Source organism: Drosophila subobscura, chromosome E (genome assembly GCF_008121235.1).
Source record: "Drosophila subobscura isolate 14011-0131.10 chromosome E, UCBerk_Dsub_1.0, whole genome shotgun sequence".
Lineage (NCBI taxonomy): Eukaryota > Metazoa > Arthropoda > Insecta > Diptera > Drosophilidae > Drosophila > Drosophila subobscura.
Genome location: NC_048531.1, coordinates 18,377,259 through 18,401,766, shown reverse-complemented (window position 1 = coordinate 18,401,766; position 24,508 = coordinate 18,377,259). Strand labels below are relative to the sequence as shown.

Sequence of the window (24,508 nt, the reverse complement as noted above, 5' to 3'; positions counted from 1 at the left end):
CTGTGTATATGGTATTGTCTTTATTCGTTGTTGTCTTATATAAGTTAACAAGTGCGTCTAAGTACATTAAGTTAGTTGGCTTTTGATTAGGATTACACTAGAAGATTATCACTAAAACATGGAGGGTGACGAACGTTGACTGGGGCTGGACTTGGACTTGCATAAGGGAATTTTGGGGAATTAAATGAGCTGCTCTGGCGTTACTCCGCTCTAGAGGCGCCTCTCATCCTGGTGTCTGCAGCTTGCTGCTGCTGCGCGAGAACAGCACCTTCTTTAGTATGCTCGGCTGCCACTTGATGGAACTCTTCTTGCTCTCCGATGTCGTGGAGATGTTTGAGCTGCTGGCGCTAAGCGTGCGCTCGCGTTCCGTGACATTGATGGTGCTAATTGAGTGCGCATGCCGCAATGGCTTGCCCCCGTGCCATTCACGTTGCGCGGCGTCTTGCCAAAGCTAATCTTTATTTTGCCAAACAGTTTGTCCTTCCGCTTTGGCTTGGGCTCCGGCAGCGGGGTGCTGGTGTCGCCTGTCATCGACACAATGGTGGCATCCTCCTCGAGCGCCTTGTAGCTGTAGTTGGGCAAATCGGTGACATCCTTGTCGTTGATCTGTATCCGTATGCTGGGCGCGGTCACCCGCTGTGGCGGCAGCTCCTCCGTCGGCGAGGGTCTGAAGTTTGTACTTTGATTTACTGAGAACAGAGCGGGAATGGGCAAATGGGAATCGGAACTCACGTTTGCACTTGCCGCGTCGAGTATATGGAGAAGGCATCCAGATCGTGCAGCGATCGGGCCAGCTTGTCCCAGAAATTATATAGCTTCGAGTCGCCGGCGTACTTGATGTGTGTGTAAATGCCCAGCGTCTGCGGTATGTGCATGTCGGGCTTGTACAGTATGGGTATGATCTTTCGCGTGTGATTCTCTGCGGAGACGAAGGGGGAGGAACCTGTAATTCGAACTGGCCCGCGAACTGGTTGCATGCCATGCACACTGGGCACTCACCGATCTGTATCTTTTGGGTAAAGTTGACGAGATACGTGTTCTCCGGACTCCGTAGAAACTCCTCGGTGAGCACGACAATCAAATGGTTGCAGCGGGTGGCCATGAAGTGGGACAGCTGCACGTGCTCGAAGGGCACGCCCATCAGCATGTCGCGATGTCGCAGGAACAGCTGGAAGGGTACTCCCCTTCAGTTAGGTGGACACAAAAGCGGATTGATCCTCGGACTCACCTTGAGATTGTAACGCTCAGACTCCAGGTGGTTCATGATCTCTGTGGCATGATCAATGTCCGCTTCCGCGTACAGCACGCAGGCGTTGTATCTGGGCAGGGGCTGGCCCATTTGCACGCATCGCTGGTCATCGTCGCTCAGGATCTGGACACTCTGGCCCATCGTGATGTTGTTGTTGTTGCTGGTGTTGCTGCTGCTCTTGCTGTTGTAGTTGTTGTTGGTCTCGGCGAGTGTGGGCGGGCGATTGGCCTCCACCAGCGCCTGCTGCTGCTCCTGCCGCACAGTGTAGCGTCGGGTGTCCTTGACTGCACAGATCAGAGGGAGATTAGCTAGAGACGAACAGGGGGGAACGTGGATTGTGGCCGGCACCTACTCAGATTCTCCTGGATGTCATCGCACACATCCCAGCGATCGATGATGCCCAGAAAGTGCTCCAGATGACCGACCTTGGCGGTCTCCGGATTGCGCTGGCTCCAGCTGCTAAGCACCAAATCCATCGGATTGTTGGCATACTCCTCGACAAAGCCGCGTTGGTGGGCGAGGGCGGCGATGCCCCGCCAGTCCCGCTCGTAGCCCTCCTCCGAGTGGAGCACCTTTTTGCGGTTGAGCATGCGGCCCAGTTGATTGCGCGTATCCGCACTTAGCTCCGATAGTGGGGTCTGATTAAAGCCCCCTCCCGAGCCCGGCTCCTCTGGCACAACCATGTTCGGATAACGATAACGCTGCTGCCGATTCAGATTCCGATCCCAAGTCAAGCCACTGACGTCAGTGGCGCTGCTTTGGGTATGGTTATGATGGGTATGACTATGGGTTGGGGTATGGATTGTCGAGTTCGAGTGCTGCTGCTGCTGCTGCTGCTGCTGGCATACAAATCGAGGGCGCATTCGCACTTGGCGTTTATTTGATTGGAATAATTGGTGTTTGTGTGCCTGCCTGCCTCCCTGTGATGTTTATCAACGATAGCGAAACCGTTTATCAGTGGGGAGACCAAACCAATAATAAAAGAGAAGCGCGTGAGTTTGCTTTTGTTTTTTTTGTTTTGTCTTCTCGCTTTCTGGCTTCCTCTTCCTCACTCTTCACTCTTCCGTTTGATCGTGGCCCCACGTTGCGGACGCGGGCGGATGGAACTGGATGTTACCAGGCGGGCGTACGCGTGCGGGTTGGGTGGGTGGTGCTGCCGGGGGGGTTGCTGCCCGATGACGGACGAAACGGCCGTGCGCGAAATGTGGCGAGAGTGACCTCCAGCACCTTGCCTTGGTTGTGCCGCGTCGTCACCGTCACCAGAGAGCAAGCGCCGACCGTTTTGTGTTGTTTATCTGTCTGCTCAGCCTTTTTCGACCGTCTGCGTTTTCGTCTGCTGCCTGCGCAGATGATTTTGTTTAAATATTTTTATGCACACACGGACACTGCCACTGACACACACACACATGCACGCGCCTAAGCACAAAAATAAATTTTAATAGCGTTGTTCGAGACGAGACAGACTGCGCGACCTGCTCTGGCTGCGGATTGTTGTTTTTCTGTTTTCTGCGACTCGTTCTGGTTCTGCTTTTGAAATATGTTTGTTTCTGCTGCTGCGTTGTCGTCGTTGAGGCTCGCTAGCTCGCGCTTTTTGCTCTTCCTCTTCGCGGCACTGTTGTTTATTTTGGTTCAGTTTGTTCAGGGAAAACTACATATATGCACAGCTGCTGCTGTTTATATTTTCGCACTCTATTTGTCTCGTTAATTGCAAATTAATTCGAATTGTTTCATTTTTTTATGCACTGATCGCGAGATCAGTGTGACCGTGGACTTATCGATCAAGTATTCCAGTGTTGCTAATTTAGCTTTCACACAAAGCTATGCTTTTCAGTTGGCGGGATACATTGAAAAACAACGGCTAGTGGGAATTATAGCCAGTATGCTGTGCGATGCCAGACTGAAATCTCTCAAGCATCATTAACCATACAATCCAATACTCGAGTCTACTGTTAGTGGTAGTATTTTCTGGCTATTTCTAGCTTTCTTCAAAAGCTTGTTTGGCAGCACCGCGTCTGAACTCAAAGATATACCAAAATATACGCTCTCACTTTTAGAAATATACCGTAAATATACCGATTTGTGTTCATATTGGAAACCATATTCGTCGATTTTGATGTTCGACTTAACCATTTTTCCTGGAAATTGCGCTCAGCCCTCAAAATATAATTTTATTTGACTGATTAATCAATTGTCTGTGGGCTGAGAGCGTTGCCGGCTAATTAAAAAGAACAGTCAACATCGGAAAATGATTTATCCGCTTTTTATAACTTTGTGGCGCCCTCTATTTTATATTCCTGATCTTCAGCATTGGTGGCGTTAAGGCCGCTACTTTTACTATAACCTTGTTCAGCTCATACACCTTGCATTTTTCAATAACTTTTTGGTATTTTATTGTCCTTCAGTATTTTTCGTAAAGCGTTATTCCCTCTTGTCGAATGCACCTATGTCGAAGCATTATGTGTATTTGAAAAATATTGTATGAAAAGATAATTAAATGTATTTTTAATGACTTTAATAACTTCCCCTTGCCATGAATGTTTTTAAGCCCTGTTCAAGCCACTACATTTCATAGGCCACTCTGCTGACAAGAGCTGACCGGTATGAAATTGGGTTACATATTGCAGTGACGCCCTCTGCGTATGAAACTTGGTGGCGTCCTCTGTGTGCGGCAATTGCTCGCCAGCACGAGGTGGTGCTGTTCATTTATGTTCTTTAACAGCAGCTTCCACTGTAAGCCTATTACAGTTTTCAAAATGTTAAATGCTTACACATTTTCTAAAAATAATGTAATTGAGCACTTACTTATATCCTCGATGGCATTTTAGCGAGCACCCGCCCAAGAATAAACGCTGGAAGCAAAGCAAATTTTCATCCATTTGTAAATTCAGTTTATTTTCATTTGATTTTTGAATTCTTGTTGCGCATTTCAATACTCTTCCAGTTACAAATACATTCTGAGATTTATACTACACATGTGACACAATTCGATTTTTTGATTCAACATTTTCTGCTTTGATGAATAAAACGCTGAATGCGCTCAAATGTACTTTTTTTGTTATTTGTGTGTTAATTTTTTGTTCGTTTATAATTATTTATGTATTGTATTTGTTTTTACGTTTACGTTTATTTCGAGCAACAATTAACAGTTAAAGTTGATGCCTTTGCATCAGGTTTTGAAGTTTCATCAGTTTTTCCTTTTTTCTGCGTGTGTGTGTGTGTGTGTGTGTGTGTGTGTTGTTTGTGTGTGTGTTTTTCTCGGTCTCTTTTGATTTCCGTTGTTAATTAATTTAATATTTATTTATGCGGTTTGCAGCAAGCCCATTTTTTTATTGTTTTTCCAACCGTTTGCCGCTTTTCTATTTACATTAGGTGTGTGTCTGTGTGTGTGTTTCTGTGTGTGTGTTTTCTTTCGTATTTTCATTGTAAATAATTGCTCAAAATTGATTTTTGGGCACCAAAGTCTCACGTTCAAAGGCTAAAAAGTTTGATTTTTCGGGGGAAACAATTTTGATTGTGGTACATTTAGTACTTAATATTCGGGTTTTGCAGTTTGCCCTTAAACTGTTTTTACTGTTTACCGTTATTCTGTTTTGTCTGTTTTACTGTTTATTTCTGGCTTACAAATGTTACGAGTATTTTTCCAGTGTTGCCGTGCCGCTTCGGCTGAACGTTGTTTTGGTTTTCATTATTCTTTTGTATTTTTATTGTATAATAATTCAGCTTACAATTTACACACTTACGCATCTACGCACAATTACAGACAATTTATGTTAGTTTATTAATTTTGTTTTGTTTTGTTTGTTGCATCGGTTAAATTAGTGTTTTTAATTGTTGTTTGCCAAACCCCCAAGTAAACACTTACGATGTATGTACACATCCTCCCGCTGCCAGCTGCCACAGTTCCCCAACCCATTCGTTTGATGCCCCCCTAAATGCCTTTGCTAAGTATCGTACTTTTTCTCGTTTATCTATAGATTATGTTGTGTCAGTGTGTGTGTGTGTGTCTTGGCCATATTTGTTCTCTGGTCAAATGTGAAATTGATTCCTTGACCGAAATGCAAATTTTCGAAATCTGTTAAGCTGTAGCTGCATCTGGGTGTCTCTGTCTCTGTGTCTGTGTGTCTCTGTGCTTGTGTTTTTCTGTCCGTTTGTCCGTCGCGTAATGCACTCAACACCGGATCCGGTTTAATGCAATTTCAATGTTTACTTCTGCAATTTATTTAGCTAATTTAAAGCTTTGTCTTCAACAAACCTCTGCCCCAACCCCACACTGAAACTCCAATTTCTGCCTATGTATATCTACTCGTATATACTCGTATGTATTTATGTATGTTTTTATGTACATATGTGAAGCCCAGGGACGAGACAGCCAGTCAGTGTTTTCTGCAGCTGTTTAATTTCAATTAATTGACTGTGCCCGGACACAAAATCGTTTGGCAAATGTTTGCCGCCTGGAAAAACACTCAATGGGAGACGGTAGTGAAGAGGGGGGTGTAGGAGCGGGGGCTGGATACAAATTCACAATCTTTGCAAAGCCGCCAATGCTGAAACCGATATAATTATGCTTCAAGCTAAACATTTTCGTTAAACCTGCAACTGAGTTAGCATAGGAAAACATGAAATTAAATATAGTAATACACATACATACACATGTACTATGCATGTATGTATATGTAGTTAATGTATGTATTTATACTCGTATGATACACAGCGATCCGAAATGCTTCTGCCGCCCCTTGGGCCACAAAATTAGTTTGCAACAGTTGAACACCTAAAAAACACATTTAAACCTTTACGCTTAGTTTTTGTCACTTAATGTAATAAACATCTTTAAAATTAATTCGACAACAAGCTCGTTTTGCACTTAAGTAACAGTTTTGTTCTTCTTTTTTCACATCAATCCGCTAAATTTCCTAACATTTATTTACTCATCAGCTAATTATTTGTGTTTAGTTTTAGTTTTGGTTTTTATTTACGGCTATACAACAATTCATTGCGCGTTGAATCTCTCCGTTCTTCTGCTTCAGTTATGCATAGTATTATTATTGTTATTTATACGAAATGTTTCGCTCTTTTTGCCTCTATTTTGCCTGTTCCTAGTTCCGTTTTCTGTTACAAAAACTTTTCGTTTCATTGGCATTTACTTTTTGCTTTGCTTTTACGTTCTTTAACATTTACTTAGGACTACTTTTTATTCAGTTAACAACTTAGTTTCGAAACACACATAACTATTGACCAACTGTTAGTCCTCAATCGACGCCAAGTAACCAAATGGGTAAAAGCTAAGCTAAAGGAAAAATAAAAGACATTTGGAAACCAATCGAAATCGAAATCGAAACCTTTGCTCGCAGAGAAATTTGGCGTCGACAGATCCAGCACAACAATTACACACAAGACAACAGTCCGTTCTGGTCAGCTCTGGGAATAACTAATTAAAAAACTAATCAAAATATTCAGGTTTAAATCATTTGTGAGCAAGTTTCGTTGAGCATTCCAACCAGTTCGGACTGCACTTAGCCATCGATCTCAAACTCTATTAACAACATTTGTTTTGACTATTGACTCGTACTTAGCACTAGACTGGATCACTTTTGGTTTTACTTTACGCTTTAACATTTACTTCTGGTTTAAATCGCGCTTCCATTTCGCACATTTAAGATACAAAAACAAGTGGCAGGTCGGGGAGCACTGCCGCTGCTGCTGCTGCTGCTGCTGCCCTTCTGTTCCATTTCTATTCCTTTGATTCGTTTGTTGTTATTATTATTATTATTTTACCTTTGTGCGCATAACATTTGTGTGGAGGGTCAATGGAAGATAGCGAAGGAGCAGAGAGCTGCAGCGGAAGGAAGAGCGCTTGGTACTTCCCCCCGGTTGGCCTTGTCACAGACTTGTTGCCTTGTCTTGGTCGCGGTATCTGGCCCTACTCGCTTGTCACTTCCTTCCTGCCGCTGATTGGGTACTGCTCCTGTTGCTCCTTGCCTGCTGTTATGGAACGTGCATGTGCATTTCCATCAGATGTTGCCGCGCCAGGTTCAGCTCCGTGCGATTCTTCATCATTCGCGTGCGCTCCATGTTCTCCCTGATGCTTCGCTCGTTCTCCTGTCGGACTGTCAGTGGGGAAGGAGAGAAGAGAGTGAATAGCATCAGTGGGGGGATAAGCAAATTTCTTAATAATTACATATAGATATTTCTAGTGCTAATGGAACAAGTTACAAAGCGAGAGATTCACTGCACGTGTACGTTATTTATCCCAGTTGCATTTCGTTTAAACTGCAGTTGAAGTAAATGCCTGTTGATGAATTCTTGAATATAAACTTTCATCAATCCAGACTATTTACTTTAAGCACAGTCCAACATTATTTTGTGTTCGTGTGTTTTTGCTTGCTTGTTTAACCGTGTTGCATATTCCCCCCAACCCACTTTCCCCGCTTTGTTTCTGTTTCAGTTTCAGTTACGGTTTTACGGCTACGATTGCCGTTTCCGTTTCCGTTTCCGCTTTTTGCGCGTTTTTATTTTGTTGCTCCGATATGACACGATATATGTACGTATTGTTCGAGCTTGTATCTCTCCACACACCCCTCCCGCACCCCCTTGTGTTTGCATACCCCCCTCTGCTGACACGTTCCCTTCTGTGTGGCGCTTGGCGTCCGCGGTTGTTGTTTGCCCAACGCTTTTGTGCATTTTACAGCAGTTTTAATTAACGCTGAACAAATTGGGAGTTTGCAGGGATGAGTGCTGTGTTGTATCCCCCCTGTTGGTGCTGTGTAAAGTGTCAAAAATTTGTTTGCCAATCAATCACAAGGCAACAGCCACAGTCCCAGCCACACACGGGTCACAGCTCGCAGGTCGCAGCTCGCAGCTCACAGTCCAGCCGTGTGATTGTGTTTGCCTGTCCGATAAGGTATGAAATATATTTTGGCATATTTGGAATATGTATTCACAATTGTTATTTGATTGATTTCCCTGCTCCCTGTTGCCACTCCTCCCCCCCGTTGCAGCATTGCTAATTCTTTTTGCTGCATTTTGTTGCCATGCCCGGCCATGCCTCGCATACGCTCTGTGTGTTTGGCATGCTGCAAAATGAGCTCGCGCCCAGAAATTTAATTAAAAAATACTTGCCCTAAATGGGTGCCCAAACAAAAACCAACACAAATACACTTACACTGGCACACACACACAGCAACACTCGCACACAAAGACGGCAAGGCGGCAAGGACAGTGCAAACATTTAAGTAATTTTAACATTTTACGCTTTTCATTTAATTGCAAAAATTAGTAATAACATTTTAAGCCTCAGCAGCAGCAACAGAAAAAACAGAAAAAACAGCAACAGCAGCAGCAGGCAGAGTGGCAGCGGCAGTGGCACAGGGACAGGGCAGGGACAGACTTTAAAGTGATGCAACAAACGGCTGCAGCCACACAAAACTCGCTGCTGCTGCTGCTGTTGCTGTTGCTGCTGCTGTCGTCATCAAACTCATATGTGTAAGTGGAGCACACACAGAGAGGGGGTGTGTGTGTGTGTGTGGTGTGGGGGCACCAGCAGCCATGGCTAAACTCTGTCCAGGCATGAATCCCCCTTGGTCCATGCTCGGTCTCATGGCCCGTGCCTTTGCATAGGCTATGAGGCGTAATCGCAACGTGTTAATGCCCAGGCAGGCAGAGGCAGGCAGTGCAGAATGGGGAGGGGAGAGTGCAGACTTGCAGAGAGAGAGATGGCAGGCTGTTTGGGTCCTGGTCCAGGTGATGATGCCTGCCATTATTCACTTGGCCAAGTGCTGTTTGCGGCTGCTTTTGTTGCTGTTGCTGCTGTTGCTGTGGCAGCTACTCAGGCACACTGCCCCTTGCCTCGTCTTGCTCCACAGATTGCTTGCAGTGAGTAGCTGGACATAGTAAAACACATTTTGTATGCTTATTCGGGGATCATCCTTAAAGGAAGCGTCGATGTTGTTAGAGTCGTTAGAGAGGGAATAAAGCTCCTTTAACTGGGGAATATCTTAGGCGGGAAGGTCTATAAACTGCAAGAAACTGGGAAATATTTTTATGTAATTCCTAAACTTTATTTTCCGCTTCACAAACTAATATTCTGCCCTTTAGCTTTTGCTACAGAGTGACTTCCAGTCGTACTCGCTACTCAGCCCTGGCCCTGTGCGTGTTCGGCCTACACACTCGCGTGTCCGTAACGTGTCCGCATCCTGTCCGTGTGCGTGTCCGTGTGCGTGTCCGTGTGTCCACGTGCTGCTAGGGCGGCTGTTGCGGCTCACTGTGTGAGAGACCAATTAACATATAACTTTCCCACAGGTAAACAAGTTAAATTGTTAACAGCCATTACGTTGGGGCTCATAAATGCTGCCGAGGAAACTTTGTGTGCCGCACACCCAAGCCTCAGCCCCACCCAACAATCTGTTGCCTGCTCCTTCTATTCTTGGCTCGTGCCTCAGCCTCTGTCTCGCTCAATCATTGTGTGGCTTGTGCCCTGTGCCTTGTGCCTGCCTCTGTCTCGCTCCATCATTCTGTGGCTCTTTGTCTTTCATGTTGTTTAATTATAAATGTGGTGTTGAAAGCACAGCCCTTAGCTCCTACCCTTCCTCCCAACTCCCTTGCCACTTGCCACATTCCCTGGCCTCTAACTATCACGCCAATCTGCCTGTTGCTGGGCTGCTGCTCTCCCCCACCTGGGCCTGGATGTGCAGCCATGACGGATGAAGAGCGGCCACTAATTAGTTGCCAGGGACTGGGAATTGCTGCTCGCTGCTCGCTGCCATTGTGGCCCTTAAATTGAATTTATTGATGCACTTTTCTGGCTTCCACTCTCAGCCGAATGGCTTGCTATTTTGTATCCTTTTTGCTAGTGCAAAGGAAAGCCATGGATACTCAAAACAGAATGGGTTCATTCAAATCATAATTGTAATAATAATAATGGAAAGGGAAAGTAGTTGATGTACAACAGCTAGCAAGGAAGAGAAGAATGCCTAGGGCAGGAGTTCATTTGTTGGTCTAGCCAGAACTAGAACTTTCCCCTTAAACTTCACTGAATTTGCGACTAAAAATGAACTTCCTTTGCTCACTTTTTAGTTAGTCTAAAGCAGGCTGCTGCTGGCACGGAACTGCCCAATTTGCTTGCCTATTTGGTGTGGGAATTTGGCAGCCAACTTTTTGGTTTGGTGTGTCATTTGGGGTACTTTAGCGGGTCATGCGGGACATCAGGAGCAACAGAAGGCTGTTGGCTGTTGGCTGTTGCCTGTCGCCAAGGCCATTGCAGCCTGAACTGAACTGCGCGCGAGCTGTCAGCACTGTCATGGGGCATGGACGGGTTTGCTCTTCGCCTTTCGCCTTTTTCCCGCTTTTCATAATAAACAGCAATTGTTGTTAGTTTATTTTGTTGCTGTTGCAGCATTCCATTCGTTCGTTGCCACTGCCAGTGCCACTTTCACCCACTCACTCATGAAAAAAGTAACCTAGTTTCCATGTCGTCAACGTAAAATTAAGGCTGTGGTGTGGCATGTACTAGAGGCGAGACGGGACGGGACGAGCTGTTGCACGGAGACATGGCAGAGTTTACCACGCCAGGATAGACATACATACATATATTTATATATATAATAATAAAAAGGAAACCAACTGTACCGTGCCGTAATGATGCTGCAAAACCAACACGCACACACGGCACACACACCCACACACACACACCCACACACACAAAAAAAAAACTATTAAGCGTGAGCATAAAAAGTGGGCAGGAGGGAAAGGGTCGCTCTCTCGTCGCTCGTCGCTCGTCTGCTGCTGTCTCTCGCTCCTCTCCCCTTGGAGTCAGTTTACCGTTGTTTGTGCCACACGCACACACGCACACACACGTGCTGATTAGTTTGGCTTTGTCTGCCGTTGCTGCTGATGCTGCTGCTGTGGCGGCATCCCTCCTGGCTTCTGCGGCTTCTGCTGCAGTCAGAGAGTCATTAAAGTCAAGGCAAAGTAAGTACAGGCATCACTTTTTATGCCCCGTGTGCGTTTGCGTGTCTCGAGCCGCAGCCGCAGCAGCAGCAGCAGCAGCAGCAGCAGCAGCAGCCACTGCCTTTGCCTGCTGTCTGTGTGGGAGTTAGCCAGTTAGTCAGTTAGTCTCTGTTATGTAATGCTCGAAGGATTTTGCTGAGCTTTTGCCAGCTCAATATTTGAGCATTACTTGTGTTTTGTTTGGCATCCCCGACATTGCTGGCATTGCTGGCTTGCCGTCTTCCTGGCCATATTTGTATTTACACAACTTTATGGTCTATAAGAACATATGGCCACAGCCCCACACACTGTCTTTTGTGGCTAACTCTGCGTAACAGTGTTGGAAAGTCACTGTGGCTGTGTGTCTCTGCTGTGGCTGTGTGTCTCTGTCTGTGTGGCTGACAATGGACCAAAAGCCATAGCCTGACCTCGTTCAATGATTTGCATGATGTGGCTGTTACGGCGCTGGCTGTTGGGGGTGTGGAAATGACACTGCACTCGGTACATACATACATACATACATTTTACATACATTTCTGTACATTTATGTACAAATGTATTCGTGTTATTTACACTTAAAGCTTGAAGCCTTCACTCGCGACGATTTCTTGCACTGCTTACAAATATTTATCACAGTTATTTTCACACACACTCAACGCGAGCTTAGGCACTGTCATCGAGGGGGTTGGGGCTGAGAAATCCCTTAGACAAAAGGCATTGCCTACTTACAGGCGCAATCGATTGTTGCAGCTGCTGTTGCTCCTGCTAGTGGCAGCGTGGCCCAATCCGGCTGTAGGGGAATCAGTGTCCAAGCCGGAGATGCAGAGGAAACCCAATTTGCAAACAGGAACCAAACGCAGAAGGGACGAAGCAGAAACACAAAATCGAAGCGGAAGTGAAAACGAGAACCAAATTGCAAACGAAATCGAGTCGCAGACCAGCCATGGGTTTAGCATCATCCTCCTCCTCGTCGTCATCGTTTCTGCCGTTGGAGTTCATGATGGCCGCATGCCAGTGTAGTGGACTGGGGTGTCCCTGCTGAAGGAGTGCGCCTTCTTGCCGGACTGGCTGGTGCCGGAGGTGAGCGTGACGACGACAACGAATACGCTGGCGCATACAAGGCACAGGAGCACGGTGGCCAGGACAATGCAGACGATTCGCTTGCGCTTGCGATCCGCCTCCTCGTCCTCGTCCGTCTCGTCGCTCAGCGACTTCTTCTTCAGCTTGTGCGAGCCCCCGCCCACAGAGCCTTTCCGCCCGGCGGCCAGCTTGTGATGAAACGGTCGCAGCACCTGAGCGGCGAAGGCGGCATCCGCCAGCTCATGCTGATCGTAGCTCAGCGAGGACTTCCGCTCGAAGCTCGGCCGCTTCTCGTCGATGAAGGCGGCCGCCGCCGCCGACGCAGATATCGAGATGGGACGGGGACTGCGCTTGATCTCGTCCAGATTCACGCTCGTGCCGGGCAGGGCCGTCGACAGCGGACGACTGTTGCGTCGGTGGGGTGAGCTCAGCTCAAAGTCATCGTCCGCCTGGGATGCGCCCGGCATCACGCCCGCATCCCCAATGAAGCTCTTCGACTTCTTCGACGCGCTCAGCGTCTCCCGATAGCTCCTCAGCCGCATGCTGGCACTGTGCAGCGCCTTTGCCTGCTTCACGCTCGCACTGGCGTTGGTGCCTTGGAAGGCGGCCGCCGCTGCCAGCACGCCCGGCCGGTGCACCGTCAGCTCCTCCAGGTTGCTGGGCGAGAGGTAGAGCGAGCGTCCGTGCTGTGCCCCTCGCTTGAAGTGAAAGGCCGCACTGGCCGCCGCCGCGGCGCTGTGCAGCTGCAGGGGATGCGCATGGGGATGGCCTCCGCCCGCTGCCGCTGCTGCTGCTGCTGCCGCCGCTGCTGCGGACGTGGAGGGACGCCCGTCCAGCTCGAGGCTGTGGGTGCTCTGCTGGCGGGAGTGGGGATGCGGCTCGCGTTTCTGCTTCACGCTGTTCGAGGCGGAGGGCGGTGGATGGGTGGCGGCGCTGCCTGCCGCATCCTCAAAGGATCCGGAGGCCTTGCGCAGTCGCTGCACGGCCACAGCGGCGGCAGTCAGTTGGGCGAGGCCCAGCTCCTCCATCTTCGTGTGGCTGTTGCTGCGCGATCGCGACTCCACGAAGAGTTCGTTCTCCAGCGACAGGTTGGTGGGGGGAAAGAGATTGCGTCCGTCCATCGGCTCCATGAGGTCGTCGTTCAGCGAGGGATGCCGGATCTGTGACTCCACCACGGACTCGGGCTTCGTGCTGGGCCTGCGGCCCGGATCGTTGAACGAGCGATGCGAGCGGCAGCCACGCCTGCTGGGCGAGGGAGAGCGCGAGATTTCCTTGCCACCGCCCGCACCGCCGGGCGGACCCGGCATCAGGAAGTTGCCGCGCACGGAGCTGGTGCGACGGCTGGAGGCCGCAGAGCCGGAGGCCACGGCCAACTGTATCTGATCCAGGGCGGCGGGATCCTGTTGGGCGTGGAAGGAGTGGGTTTTCTTCATCTGAAAATTGGTAGACGGATGGACGTCAATAGTGTCGGAGCGCCGGAACATGTTCTTCTTCAGCGGATGGGTGTGCATCGTGGGGCGGTGGGCGGCGGCGGCGGCGGCGGCGGCAACCGTCGGGTTGGGCACATCATCCACATCGATAAACTGTATGGGGGATGTGCTCCCGCCCAACGGCGAGCGGCCCATGCCCATGCCCAAGCCCATGCCCATGCCCAGGCCCATTCCCGCACCCACACCCAAGCCCGCACCATCGCCCAGGCTGCTGCTGCTGACCAAATAAATGTCCGGCTGCTGGCGATGCTGCTGCTGCTGCTGATGCTGCTGCTGCTGGCCGAGCACTGGGCTCACCGCGTGGGAGGTGGGTGAGCTAGCCGGAAGCGGATGCGAATGCGAATGCGGATGCGTATGGGGATGTTGGCGGTGCGATTGCTGGTGGTGCGATTGCGGATGCGATTGCGGATGCCGCGCAGCAGCTGCCTGTGCGGCCAAATGCTGAAAAGTGTGCAGATGCATCTGTTGTTGTTGTTGTTGTTGTTGCTGGTGGTGTACTTGTTGTTGTTGTTGTTGTTGTTGATGTTTCTGTTGTTGTTGTTGATGCTGATGGTGTAGCTGTTGTTGTTGTTGGAGGAGGTGGTGATGGTGTTGTTGGCGGGCAGAGAGAGCTGGGGAAACGGCACCACTGCCAGCGCGCTGCTGCTGCTGCTGCTGCTGGATACCGGGGGCTGGATGGGGTAGATGTTGCTGTTGTGCTGGGAGGGCTAGGGTCTGCGGTGTGGGATGTAGGGCGACAGCCGACCTGGACAGGGGCAGCGGCGAGGCGGAGCGATGGATCAGCGGCTGATCACCGATGAGTATCCCATGCCCATCCATGTCCAACTCAAGATCAAGATCCATATCCAGACCAAGATCCCCCATCGAGACGGAAGACGTCGCGGGCGCATAGTTGTCGATGGCCATCGAGAGGGATCGATGGATGGGCTTCAGCTTGGGCGGTTTCTTCTTCGTGGCGGGATTGTCAAAAGACGATGTGCCCGAGGTATGCTCCTCGTCCGCCCCACCCGCCGTCAAATATGGATCGTAACTGTGCACGGCCACCACATGCTGGTGGCGCTGATGGTGCGACTGGTGGTGCGACTGCTGCTGCTGCTGCGAGGAGTGCTGATGTTGCTGCTGACCACCGCTGGTGCCGCCGCGCTCCATGCGGTAGTAGTACTGCCTGGGGTATCTATGGTAGTAATGTGCAATTGTGGTGCTGGTATGTGGTTTGGTGGTGGTATCAGATATCCGTTGTCAGATATCAGAGGAAGAGCAGTTCGGGACCAGGAAGTGGGTGGTGTTGGTGGTTTGGTATCGGTTTCGGTTTCGGGGTTTTTTCTACTTTCGTGCACCCCCCCTTGACGCGAAGCGACGACACTGACCTGCCTTCAGGCTGCTGCACTGCTTGTTCTGCTTCTTCTTCTTGTTGCTGCTGCTTCTTTACGGTGGTTGTGATGGTGCTAATTGGTGGATTTGGTTTTGATTTTGCTTTTGCTTTTGGGTTTGGTGTTTTATTTATTTTTGGTGGGGTGCGTGCTCTAGTTCTCTACTTGGGTGCTACACACACACACACACACGGACACCGTGGATTGTGGATTTTGTGGACACCGTGGATCGTGGATTTTGTAGGCGGATGCGGGAGCGGGACACATACGTGGCTAGGGCGGGGGTAGATGCTGGGAGGTTACACAGACACACTAAGGCGACGGGAGACACCGAGAGTGTATTGGTAGTGGTGCAAAGGCATTCATTTGGCAAGCAAAGGAGTAGACGAGGGGAAAAATGCTGCTGCTGGTATTTATCTGTATTAAATGGTATTTATATTTGTTTATCTTTTGAGTTGCATTTTATTTGTTTGCTTGTGCGTTTTTCTATCACTGTTGCTGTTGCTGGTGCTCTTTTTGTTGTGGCTGTTGATGCTGCTTTTTCAGTTACTTTTTCTCATTCTAAAACGGTGCAATTGGATTCCTCTTTGTGCGCTCTCTTGCTCTCACTCTCAGTGCTCTCTCACTCTCTTTGCTCTCTCTCTCTCTATGTTATTGTCACATTGTGTAAACGTGCTGTTATTTTTGTTATTGTTGGAAGTGAGTTTTTGTTGTTTTTGTTTGCAAGTTTTCTTTTTGATTATGTTCTTGTTTTGGTTGTACAAAATTCTTTATAATGTGTTGTTGTTGTTGGTGTTATTCTTGCTAATGTTTCTGTATTTTGTTGTTTCTGTTTTCGTTTGGTTTGGTTTTTGGATTTGCTTTCTACACTCATTAAAATTGGCAAATACAAAAGCACAACTAGAAGTAAAGAGAGAGAAATACGTAAAAAAGTATTAGCAAGCTGGAGGGAGGGGGGTTTGGGTGTTTGGTTGGTTGCAGGTACATAGGTTACTGGTGGTGGTGTGGTGTTCAGGCTCTGGTGGGGGTTAGGTTCACAGTGATGCATGGCCGGGTGTACGAGTGTGGAGGAGTGGGGGTGATGTGTTTTCTGTGCCATGTGCAGAATAGTTGGTAAATGAATGAATGAAAGCCAGCAAGAGAGTGTGTGTTTGATGGGTTAGCAGAAAAACAGGGGAAAAAGCAAACCAAATGGGTGAAAGAGATTTCAAGTGGAAGTGGAGTAATAGAATCCGCCAAAGAAGCTGCTAATTGAGTCGACCGAAGTATTTTCGTAATTGTAGAACAATAAACCGAAGTTAACTGTCAATTAAATGTGTCTGCAGGGTTTAAAATCAATCGTTGTAGAAGTGGCTTTCCTGTGTAATCTCTTTGGCAAGTTGTTAAATGAGCTGAAAGCAGCAACTGTTCAAGGCAGTCGCTGTAACAGAGCGGCAGCGCTGTCAACAGCCCAAGTTAACAGCCTGTTCACGTTTACAGTTCACTGTTAGCGCTCTGAGAGCGGCCACGCGCTCGCTCTCACGATCCACGCGGCTCTCCCAAAAGCATAAAAACGTTCAATTTAGTTCCGTTAAGTCCGCTTCACAACTTCTTGTGCATTTTTAAGCATCATAATCACCCAAAATCGAATCCCACTGTGCATAGCCCACAAAATGTTAATTTCCTCTCCACTAAGTTTGTTGTAAATTATTAAAACGATAATCCATTTAGTGGTGGTCCCCACAGTGTCATGACTTTACGACCCTTTTTTACGATGGCTGGGCTGCCAGGCCATAAGTTGATCACGTAGCGGATGGCTCGCTACGGCTGTGGGTAATGCGGCCTAATCAAATTTAATCTATGAAAACTGCCAGAATCGTTTGCACAAACCAAACCACAATTCCCAACCAGACTTACTCACCCCACACTCTTTCCATCACGCCCTCTCTTTTTCTCTCTCTCTCTCTCTTTCTGTTCTTTTTTTTTACCGAACAGCATTAACTCTTTGGCCAATATAATTCATCATTCAGGCATACCTTTGGCAGGCCAGAGCGCAGACCGTGGCACAGAGCCGGGGAATCGTACGGTAACGTTTTGCATAATTTAAAGCGACAGGCCACAAGAAGCGTGCTCCATCCCCCTCTCTGCCTGTCTGCCGTGCCTGCCTTTCTTTGGCAGTGCCACTCCGCAGTGTTAATTTTTCAAAGCTCATTGATGGATGAGCGCTCCTCGGTTGACATTTATGTACTCTGGCAAGCTCTCTCGGCTCTCAAATGATGCCCGAGCGAAGCTTGTTAAAAATTAACGCCAGAAGTTTCTGCCAATCCCCTTGGCACTCAATCTCTCGCTCTTCTCTCTCTCTCTCTATCTCCACGGTCTCTCCCATCCACCCAACCAAAACGAGTTAAACATATTAAAATTTGCTTATGCAAAAAGGTAAAGACCCCCCGCCGCACAAGGACTGCCCAAGCTCAGCGTGGAGGCTCGGCTCGCCCGTGCTGGGTTCTCCTCTGGAGCCCAAATGCACGGAAGACACTTAACATCACGTACTTTAAATATGTTTAACGGAGCTTAAGTGAAATGAGTTGTGGGCCGCTGCAGGGCGTGGCACTGCCTATACGTATGTACCTTACACTGTGAAAATGATTGTTTCGGCTGTGAAGAGATCCACCCAGAAATTGTGTCAATCCTGAGACATTTCGTGTCATTTACGGAGGGCATTTCGTTTCCCCAGTGTGCCATGGGAGCAGCTGCTTCGGCTTACGTCTATTTGTAACCATATACCATTGTCAATGGCAACCTCTGGCAAGAAAAAGTGTGGCAAAAAGCGAAGAACATAAGCCTCTTGGAGGTGCTGGGTCACGGTGGGTGTCTTAGTTCAGTTCTCACTCTTTCTCAGTCTCTCTCCTTCTCTATCTGCCTGTAGCCTGTATCCTGTGTCTCAACTTGACACATTTCGTAGCAGCTCAAGTTGCGAGATGAATTCCCTGCTAAATCTCACCAGAACCAGTTGGCAAAAGGGAATGGGGTTCATAAGTTCAAGCTCTCTGCAGCAACATCTGCCTCCCACTTTACTTAATAGTTCCACCCCCATTAAGCTGTCTCTCGCCACCTTCTTGCGGCAATATTAATTTCCCATTTCCTTACCCCAAAAGTTAATACAATTTGTAGCCCATTTAGCCACGCCCCTCAGCTGCAGCGATACGGTAATACATACGCTCCACTTAATTGACATAAACAATAGTTAATTAACATAAAACTAACATTTTCCCTACCGCCAGTAAAACCCAATTTAAACAGCCATATGTACGTGCGTAATTAAGTCCGCCCACAGCCCGCAGTCCACAGCCAACAGCCCGCAGTCCCTGCCTTTCGCTTCAGTTGGGACACCAAGTGGCTGTGGAGCAGCGATTAAGGGTGTGGGGGGAGGGAGTGGGGGTGGGAATGAGAGTGGCTGGCTGCTAGATAGACTCGTAGTGTGAAAATCAAAGTGGCATTAAACGCACGCCCACGCACTTGGGTCAGAATTTGGCTGGCTGGCTGGCTGGCTGGCTGTTGGGTTGCCAGTAGCAAAGGGGAAGCGCGAGAGTGGTGAAAGCGGAATTGGGAGTGGTGGAAGCGGCAGTGGTGGAACTGAGCTATTGGCAGCGCCACAACTTTGGTTTCACTTTAAGCAATTAATTCCTGTGGTTTCGGGTTAAGCAGCGTGAGAGAGAGAGAGTCCCAAAGTAGTCGAGTCCCAAACGAACGACCAACATATTGTCACTTAATCATATTAAATCTACATACTTTTGGCCATAAATGTATGTCCGTCTGTCTGTCCGTCTGTGTGTACATTTGCACAAGGACAACTCAACGCGTTCTGCCTGCCTGCCTGCTGCCTGCTGTCGTGCAGCAATCCGATTAAACGCCAAAAATTATGCACGGAAATGCATTCTCCTGTTTGCTGGCACTCATCAAAGCGTTTTCCTCGACGCGGGGTATGCCGTGGAGCCGTGGAGCCGTGGAGCAGCCACCCCCATGGCTTCCAGCTCCAACCATTTCCCTTTCCTTTACTCGCACAATTAAATTTTCCCGCACACTCACACAGCCAGAGCATTTCTTCTCTGCTTTTGCTGATTATACTTCACCCTGCAGTCGGGTAGCTCCACTCAGCTGCGAAGGATAATGATCACCTGGCGGCAGGCATTCTAAATGAAATCCCAGTTTAATTGCTGCCGGAGAGACGTCGGCAGACTGCAGACTGCAACTGAAACTATTTTCTCACTCAATGAGCAAAATCCTTTTAAGTGATTTTGGCCACGACCAAACAAACTTTGGGGCTTTTCGAGATACTTAAGTGAATTGCATTTGGTGAACAATTAACAAAGTGATTGAGACACATAGTTGGAGATGTGTGTGTGTGTGTGTGTGTGGGCTACAAGTGTGTTTTTGATTAGAACGAAAGTTTCATTAAATTATAAATTAATTTCGAGTGTTTTGCTTTGATTTATTCTTTTATGTTTCACTCCGCTTTGGGTGTCTATTAGCGCTCTCTTTGTCTCTCCTTTTTGCTCTATGGCTGCTGCTTTTGAGCTCTAAACTTAATCATAATCAATTTGCATTTTGCCAACTTTAACGCTGCATAAAGCCAGTTTTTCCAGCTAGCTTTCGCTTGGGAAACCCCTCGGAAAACCACTGAATAATTGTCTGCTTCTGTGATACTTTCTCTGAGTGATATTCATGCAAACTCCCCTTTGGCAGTGTCTTTCCGCGTGTGTGTGGTTCCCGTTTTGTTCATTCTTTGAACTTTTTCCACAGCTTCCTCCCCCCCGCTGCTAGAGCATCTGCAGAGCTCCCCCCCTGCTGCGAGCAGTGCCTGCAGTTATGTAATATTATTTTAAAACAAATTCCACTATCACAATGCAGAGCTTCATGTCCCTGTGTGGATGTCTCTTTTTGTCTCCCTACATTCATTTTTTTCTTCCTTTTTTTTGCGTATTTTGTTGCAGGCGTTTCTTGTTCTTGTTGTTGCTGTTGCTGTCAGTGGCAAAAATGCAGAAGCTAAAGTCGAAGGGAATGGCCGTCGCGTCGAGTCGAGTTGGGTTGAGTCGAGCGTTTTGGACTTTCAATTTAATTTGAATTGTTTGTGGATGGCGAAGCATTTTTACTACCGCTCCCCCCTCTGCTGCTGCCGCTGCTGCTGCTGGTTACATTTACTGTTAGTGCTGCTGGCCGGCCACGCCCTGTCCATAAGCTTATTAAGTGCGTCTTAGTTCTTTAATAAACAATCGTAAAAACTTTCGAGAAATGCTGCCGAGAGTAGTGCAGCCAACAGCTCTCGGCCCCTTATGCCCACACACAGCAGCAAATCTAAACGAGAAATTACGAGGAAATACACACACACAAACACACAAACACACACAGGAAAAGCAGAACTTTTCCGGGGCAATAGGTTGAGTGAGGTCTCTGTGTGTGTGTGGCCAGCCAGCCACAGCGCCTTCGGTAACAAATTCAATTAAATAACTGCCAAAGCAAAAGAACTTTCCCACATTCAACTCAAATTCTTGCATACTTTTTGCTACACTTTTTTGACAACAATCCATACACACTCTGAGGCGACAGACGCCCTGCCTGATAAATCGCTGACCAGCCAGCAGCAGCAGCCATGTAAGTGGCTCCCGAAATGAACTCAAAATCTCAGGCGAAACTTCATCCTTTGGCGTGGCGAAGATGCAGCGCCATTATTCCATTTCACTTATCGCTTCTGGCCAGCGATCTGTAACGAAGGGCCACAGCATAAAGTTTAATTTACACACAGAATCCAACTGCAAACAGGAACAGAGACTGAGACTCAGACGTGAATGTGAAAGGAAGGACGAGAAGAGTTCGTGGCGAAAGTCTTCCACCGACTTGGCTACAATCTTGTTTATGTGCCACAACTTATGTGTGTGTGTGTGTGTGTGTGTGCTGCTGTTGTTGGGTGATTCATAAAGTAGCTCCGCAAATTGTTGTTTAATATGTTTTCCTATTTGTTGTGTAATTGTTTCTGTGGGCAGCAGCACGCGCCAGAACCTGCTCCCTCCCTGCCAACAGCTTCACAAAGTAGGCCATGAATATTCCAGCCAGGCCAAGAGGTGAGCACCAAACGTGGCTCGTGGCTCGTGGCTGCTGTTGGTGTTGGCAGAAAATGTTGTAAAATTAATTCTGCCTGCCCGAAAGGATTTGTAAAAACTTTTGTCAGCTTTTGCACAAAGACTTTGAGTCGAGGCGGAAAGCAAAATAAAAGTAGCTCCGCCCCAGCCGAAGTTGCTTTATAAATAGAGTAGCAAATCCCCCATGGATCCATCTGGAGCAATGCGTGTGCGTGGGGACTTCATTAAGTGACACGGCAAAAACAAATGGCTGCCAGGACACACAAACAAATCGAAGGAGCGTCTTGGGTTCGACGTTTTGGGGGCCACATGTAAAACTTTTTCGTTGCTATGTGACAGGCGAAATTAATTGATTTATGCTGCCAAAAGCAGAGGGACAAATGGCAGAGCGAGCATTATGGGCTGCAGCAATTTTTCGCCATAATTCAGCTCGCAGCAGCAGCAGCAGCAGCTGCAGCTGCAAAATTGGCAAAATTGAAAAAGCCACAGAGCTGAGACGCAGACCGCAGGCGGAGAACGTGACTTGGGTTTTCGCAAACCTTATTGATTCGTTTATGTGGGATAATTTGACAAACATAAATAAATTAGGCCAGGGGCAGGCAGCAGGCAGCACGCACTCAAGAGGAGGAGGTTGCTACACGAGCGGATATTGGCCAGGTAACCGGAAATAGTAGAAGCAGAAAGCAGAAAGCAGCAGCAGAAAACAGCGAACGGAAAGCAGCAGAAACAAAGGCAAACAGCGAAACATTTCTCTCCCAGCGGAAACGGAAATCTCAGGTGTTTGCTCTGGCCCTTTGTTGGCTGGCAGCTGCTGGAAGGTCTAAACCTGCTCCTCGGCTAATTAATCTTATTTTTGGCACGGCAAGGCCATAACCAAGCAATATTCGCAGCATTAAAAGCACTTTTGGCAGCAGCAGGTGGAGGATCCACTTGCAAGGATGTGCCATACATGGAGCTGGGGTGTGGCATGCCCGCACTTGATGTAAGCACATTCTAAACGCTGACACTGATGCTTGACACGAATGACGTGATGAATGTCCTCAGAAGTTGTTCTTTCTGTCGTATCTCTCGCTCTGCATCGCTCCCTCCCCTCCCTCCCTGCTCCCCCTTTTGACGAATGTCTTCTGCTGTAGCCATCCAGCACGCAAAACAATTTCAAGTGTCGTCAGTGCCATTCAAGTGCTCCATCATATGGGGCATGTTCATTTGTTGCTATCACATCTTACCTGGCAGCACCCCACGCTGCCTGGACTGCCCTTGCAGTTTGTCAGCGACAGCTGCATGGAAATGCCGCCGCACGGAAATCACATAAATCTTACGAATCCACGAGCAAGGGAGGGTAGCAAAAGGCAGCAGAGGGAACGACGACTAGATACTGCTTACTCATGGAGCTAGATGCTGGCTGAGATGTGTGGAGTGGGTTAGAGCGCTCAGCGCTCATTCCAAAGTGTGGATTTATTCGGATTGAAATGAGTAGAAGAGGCTCTGTGGCTTGATGGCAAATAAAAATTGCATGCACAGGAGAAATTAATTGATTTTACGCACAGAGCTTATCCCGCAGTGCCTCACATGTTACGTATACGTAGACGTACACGTTTTGTGTATTTCTTTTGCACATTTTTCATAGAGATTTGAGTTATTTTGCCATTTTCCTTCCATTGCATTTGTAAGCTGATTATGCAGACATACATACAGCCATAGCTCCTCCCTTTTCTGTTATTTCCCTCAACGAAGGATTAGCGCAGCTCAAGGGGAGGACAACGTATCTCTGTGTGTGTGTAGCTCCATGCATGTCTGTGTATCTCCCTCTTCCCATTGATATAGCTGGAGGAAAAATCAACAAATTTCCGAGAAATCACAGAGAGAAATATTGCATGATTTGGAATTTCAATGAAAATCAAAATAATTCCTTTCAGGCTATGTATTCTGTGTGCCTTTCGCTCGAGTGAGTCAAAGTAAATTATTGGATATATTTCCAGGAAAGTCAGAGCCAGAGCCAGAGCCATTTATTTATAGTTGAGGCAATTATTTGGCAGCCTTTTGTTGTCCATTTTATCAGCTCATTATCAGGAAAAAGTAGTCGAAGACTTGGCTAAACTTTGTTCTATGTGCAATTAGCAATTGGCAAGGGATAATTCTCGAAGGAGTTGCACTTCTGGGTTCAACGACTTCCCCGCAGGGTTGCCAGATGCAGGCAGCGCGTCACTCGTCACCCGTCACTCGTCCCTCAACACTCGTCACTCGTTCCTCTTCATTCGTCAGTCATCTGCATTATAATTGGCTACACTTGGAACTGGGGAAACAAATTAGAATTGGTAATACAATTGTAATCCTTCCCTCGGCTGATGAGAATCAGCAGCAGCATCCACTCCACATCGCCATCCAATCTCAGCGCTGAGAGTGGGGAAATGTAATTTGTGCTCAAATTACATTTGAGTACGAAATTAGCACAGTTGTCAATCTGTGTGTGTGTGTGTGTGTGTGTGTGTGTGGAGGAGAGTGACTGTCTGCCTGCTCTTTCGGTATGTGGCAGCATATTAATGGGCCTGCCACAATGCGGAACGCCATGGCCTGGCCGCAGAGGAGTCCAGACGAGTGTGGTCTGCAGTGGGCTTTAAGACTGGGAGTGGGGTTGCGGCTGAAAGTCGTTTCGTGATGCTGCTGCAGCTCGAAAATTAGAAAATTCACGTATGCCTCGATATGTGGATGTGTGTTTTGCCGGGGGCACGCACAGGAGCTGTTTACATTCAATTTGTGTGGAAGAGAGCTTGAGCCGCAGGCGGCTGACCGCAGGCTGGCAAGCGGCAGCCTTATTTGATGCTGACAATGATGATGCTGCTGCAGATGGGTTTTGGCTGTGCAGCATCATTACACATTTCCACACAAAGTCTCGGCCCCAAAAAGGGATAACTGTTTGGGCAAAGAAAATTAATCATTCCGCTTGTAGTTTGTGGGCCACGAAAACATTTTCCAAATAATTGCAAATTCTGTTTGCCGAATGCAAATTAATATTTCCAGCGCATCGACCTGCCAAATTCTAAATTGAAAGCGGGGCTGCCAACGGAGATTGTCAATTGCATTACTATCACGTGGCAAATCTGAGTTCCAGTTTCCATTTCGCAATGCCCTTTCGTCGATGTCAATGTCAAACTGAACTTTTTGCACTCAACAGAATGGCAACACACACAGAGAGGCGTATGATTAACGATGCGTGCCACTGCC

General features: G+C 47.9%; 2 protein-coding genes across 5 annotated transcripts in view; both read right to left on the bottom strand.

The window, feature by feature from the left end:
* LOC117890658 lies at window positions 1-2,999 on the bottom strand. Its single transcript, XM_034795629.1, is given in 6 exon segments — window positions 1-427; window positions 430-667; window positions 733-919; window positions 1,000-1,168; window positions 1,229-1,533; window positions 1,602-2,999. Coding segments are annotated over 6 exon segments (1,614 nt in total). The 5' UTR covers window positions 2,113-2,999; the 3' UTR covers window positions 1-223.
* A 1,316-nt stretch (window positions 3,000-4,315) lies between these two features.
* The window catches only part of LOC117890654, a 61,998-nt gene continuing 41,805 nt past the window's right edge, over window positions 4,316-24,508 (bottom strand). Inside the window, exons 1-3 of one of the 4 annotated variants that reach the window (XR_004648589.1) lie at window positions 15,060-15,094; window positions 11,963-15,026; window positions 7,220-7,356 (exon numbers count right to left, since the gene is read on the bottom strand). Coding sequence is in view for 2 of the 4 variants with exons in the window: in XM_034795621.1 (XP_034651512.1) it covers window positions 7,235-7,356 (122 nt within the window). In the remaining 2 variants the exon portion in view is untranslated. Of the gene's footprint in view, window positions 7,357-11,962; window positions 15,027-15,059; window positions 15,095-24,508 lie in introns of those variants that run through there. The other 3 variants (XR_004648590.1, XM_034795621.1, XM_034795622.1) reach the window with 3 other exon arrangements.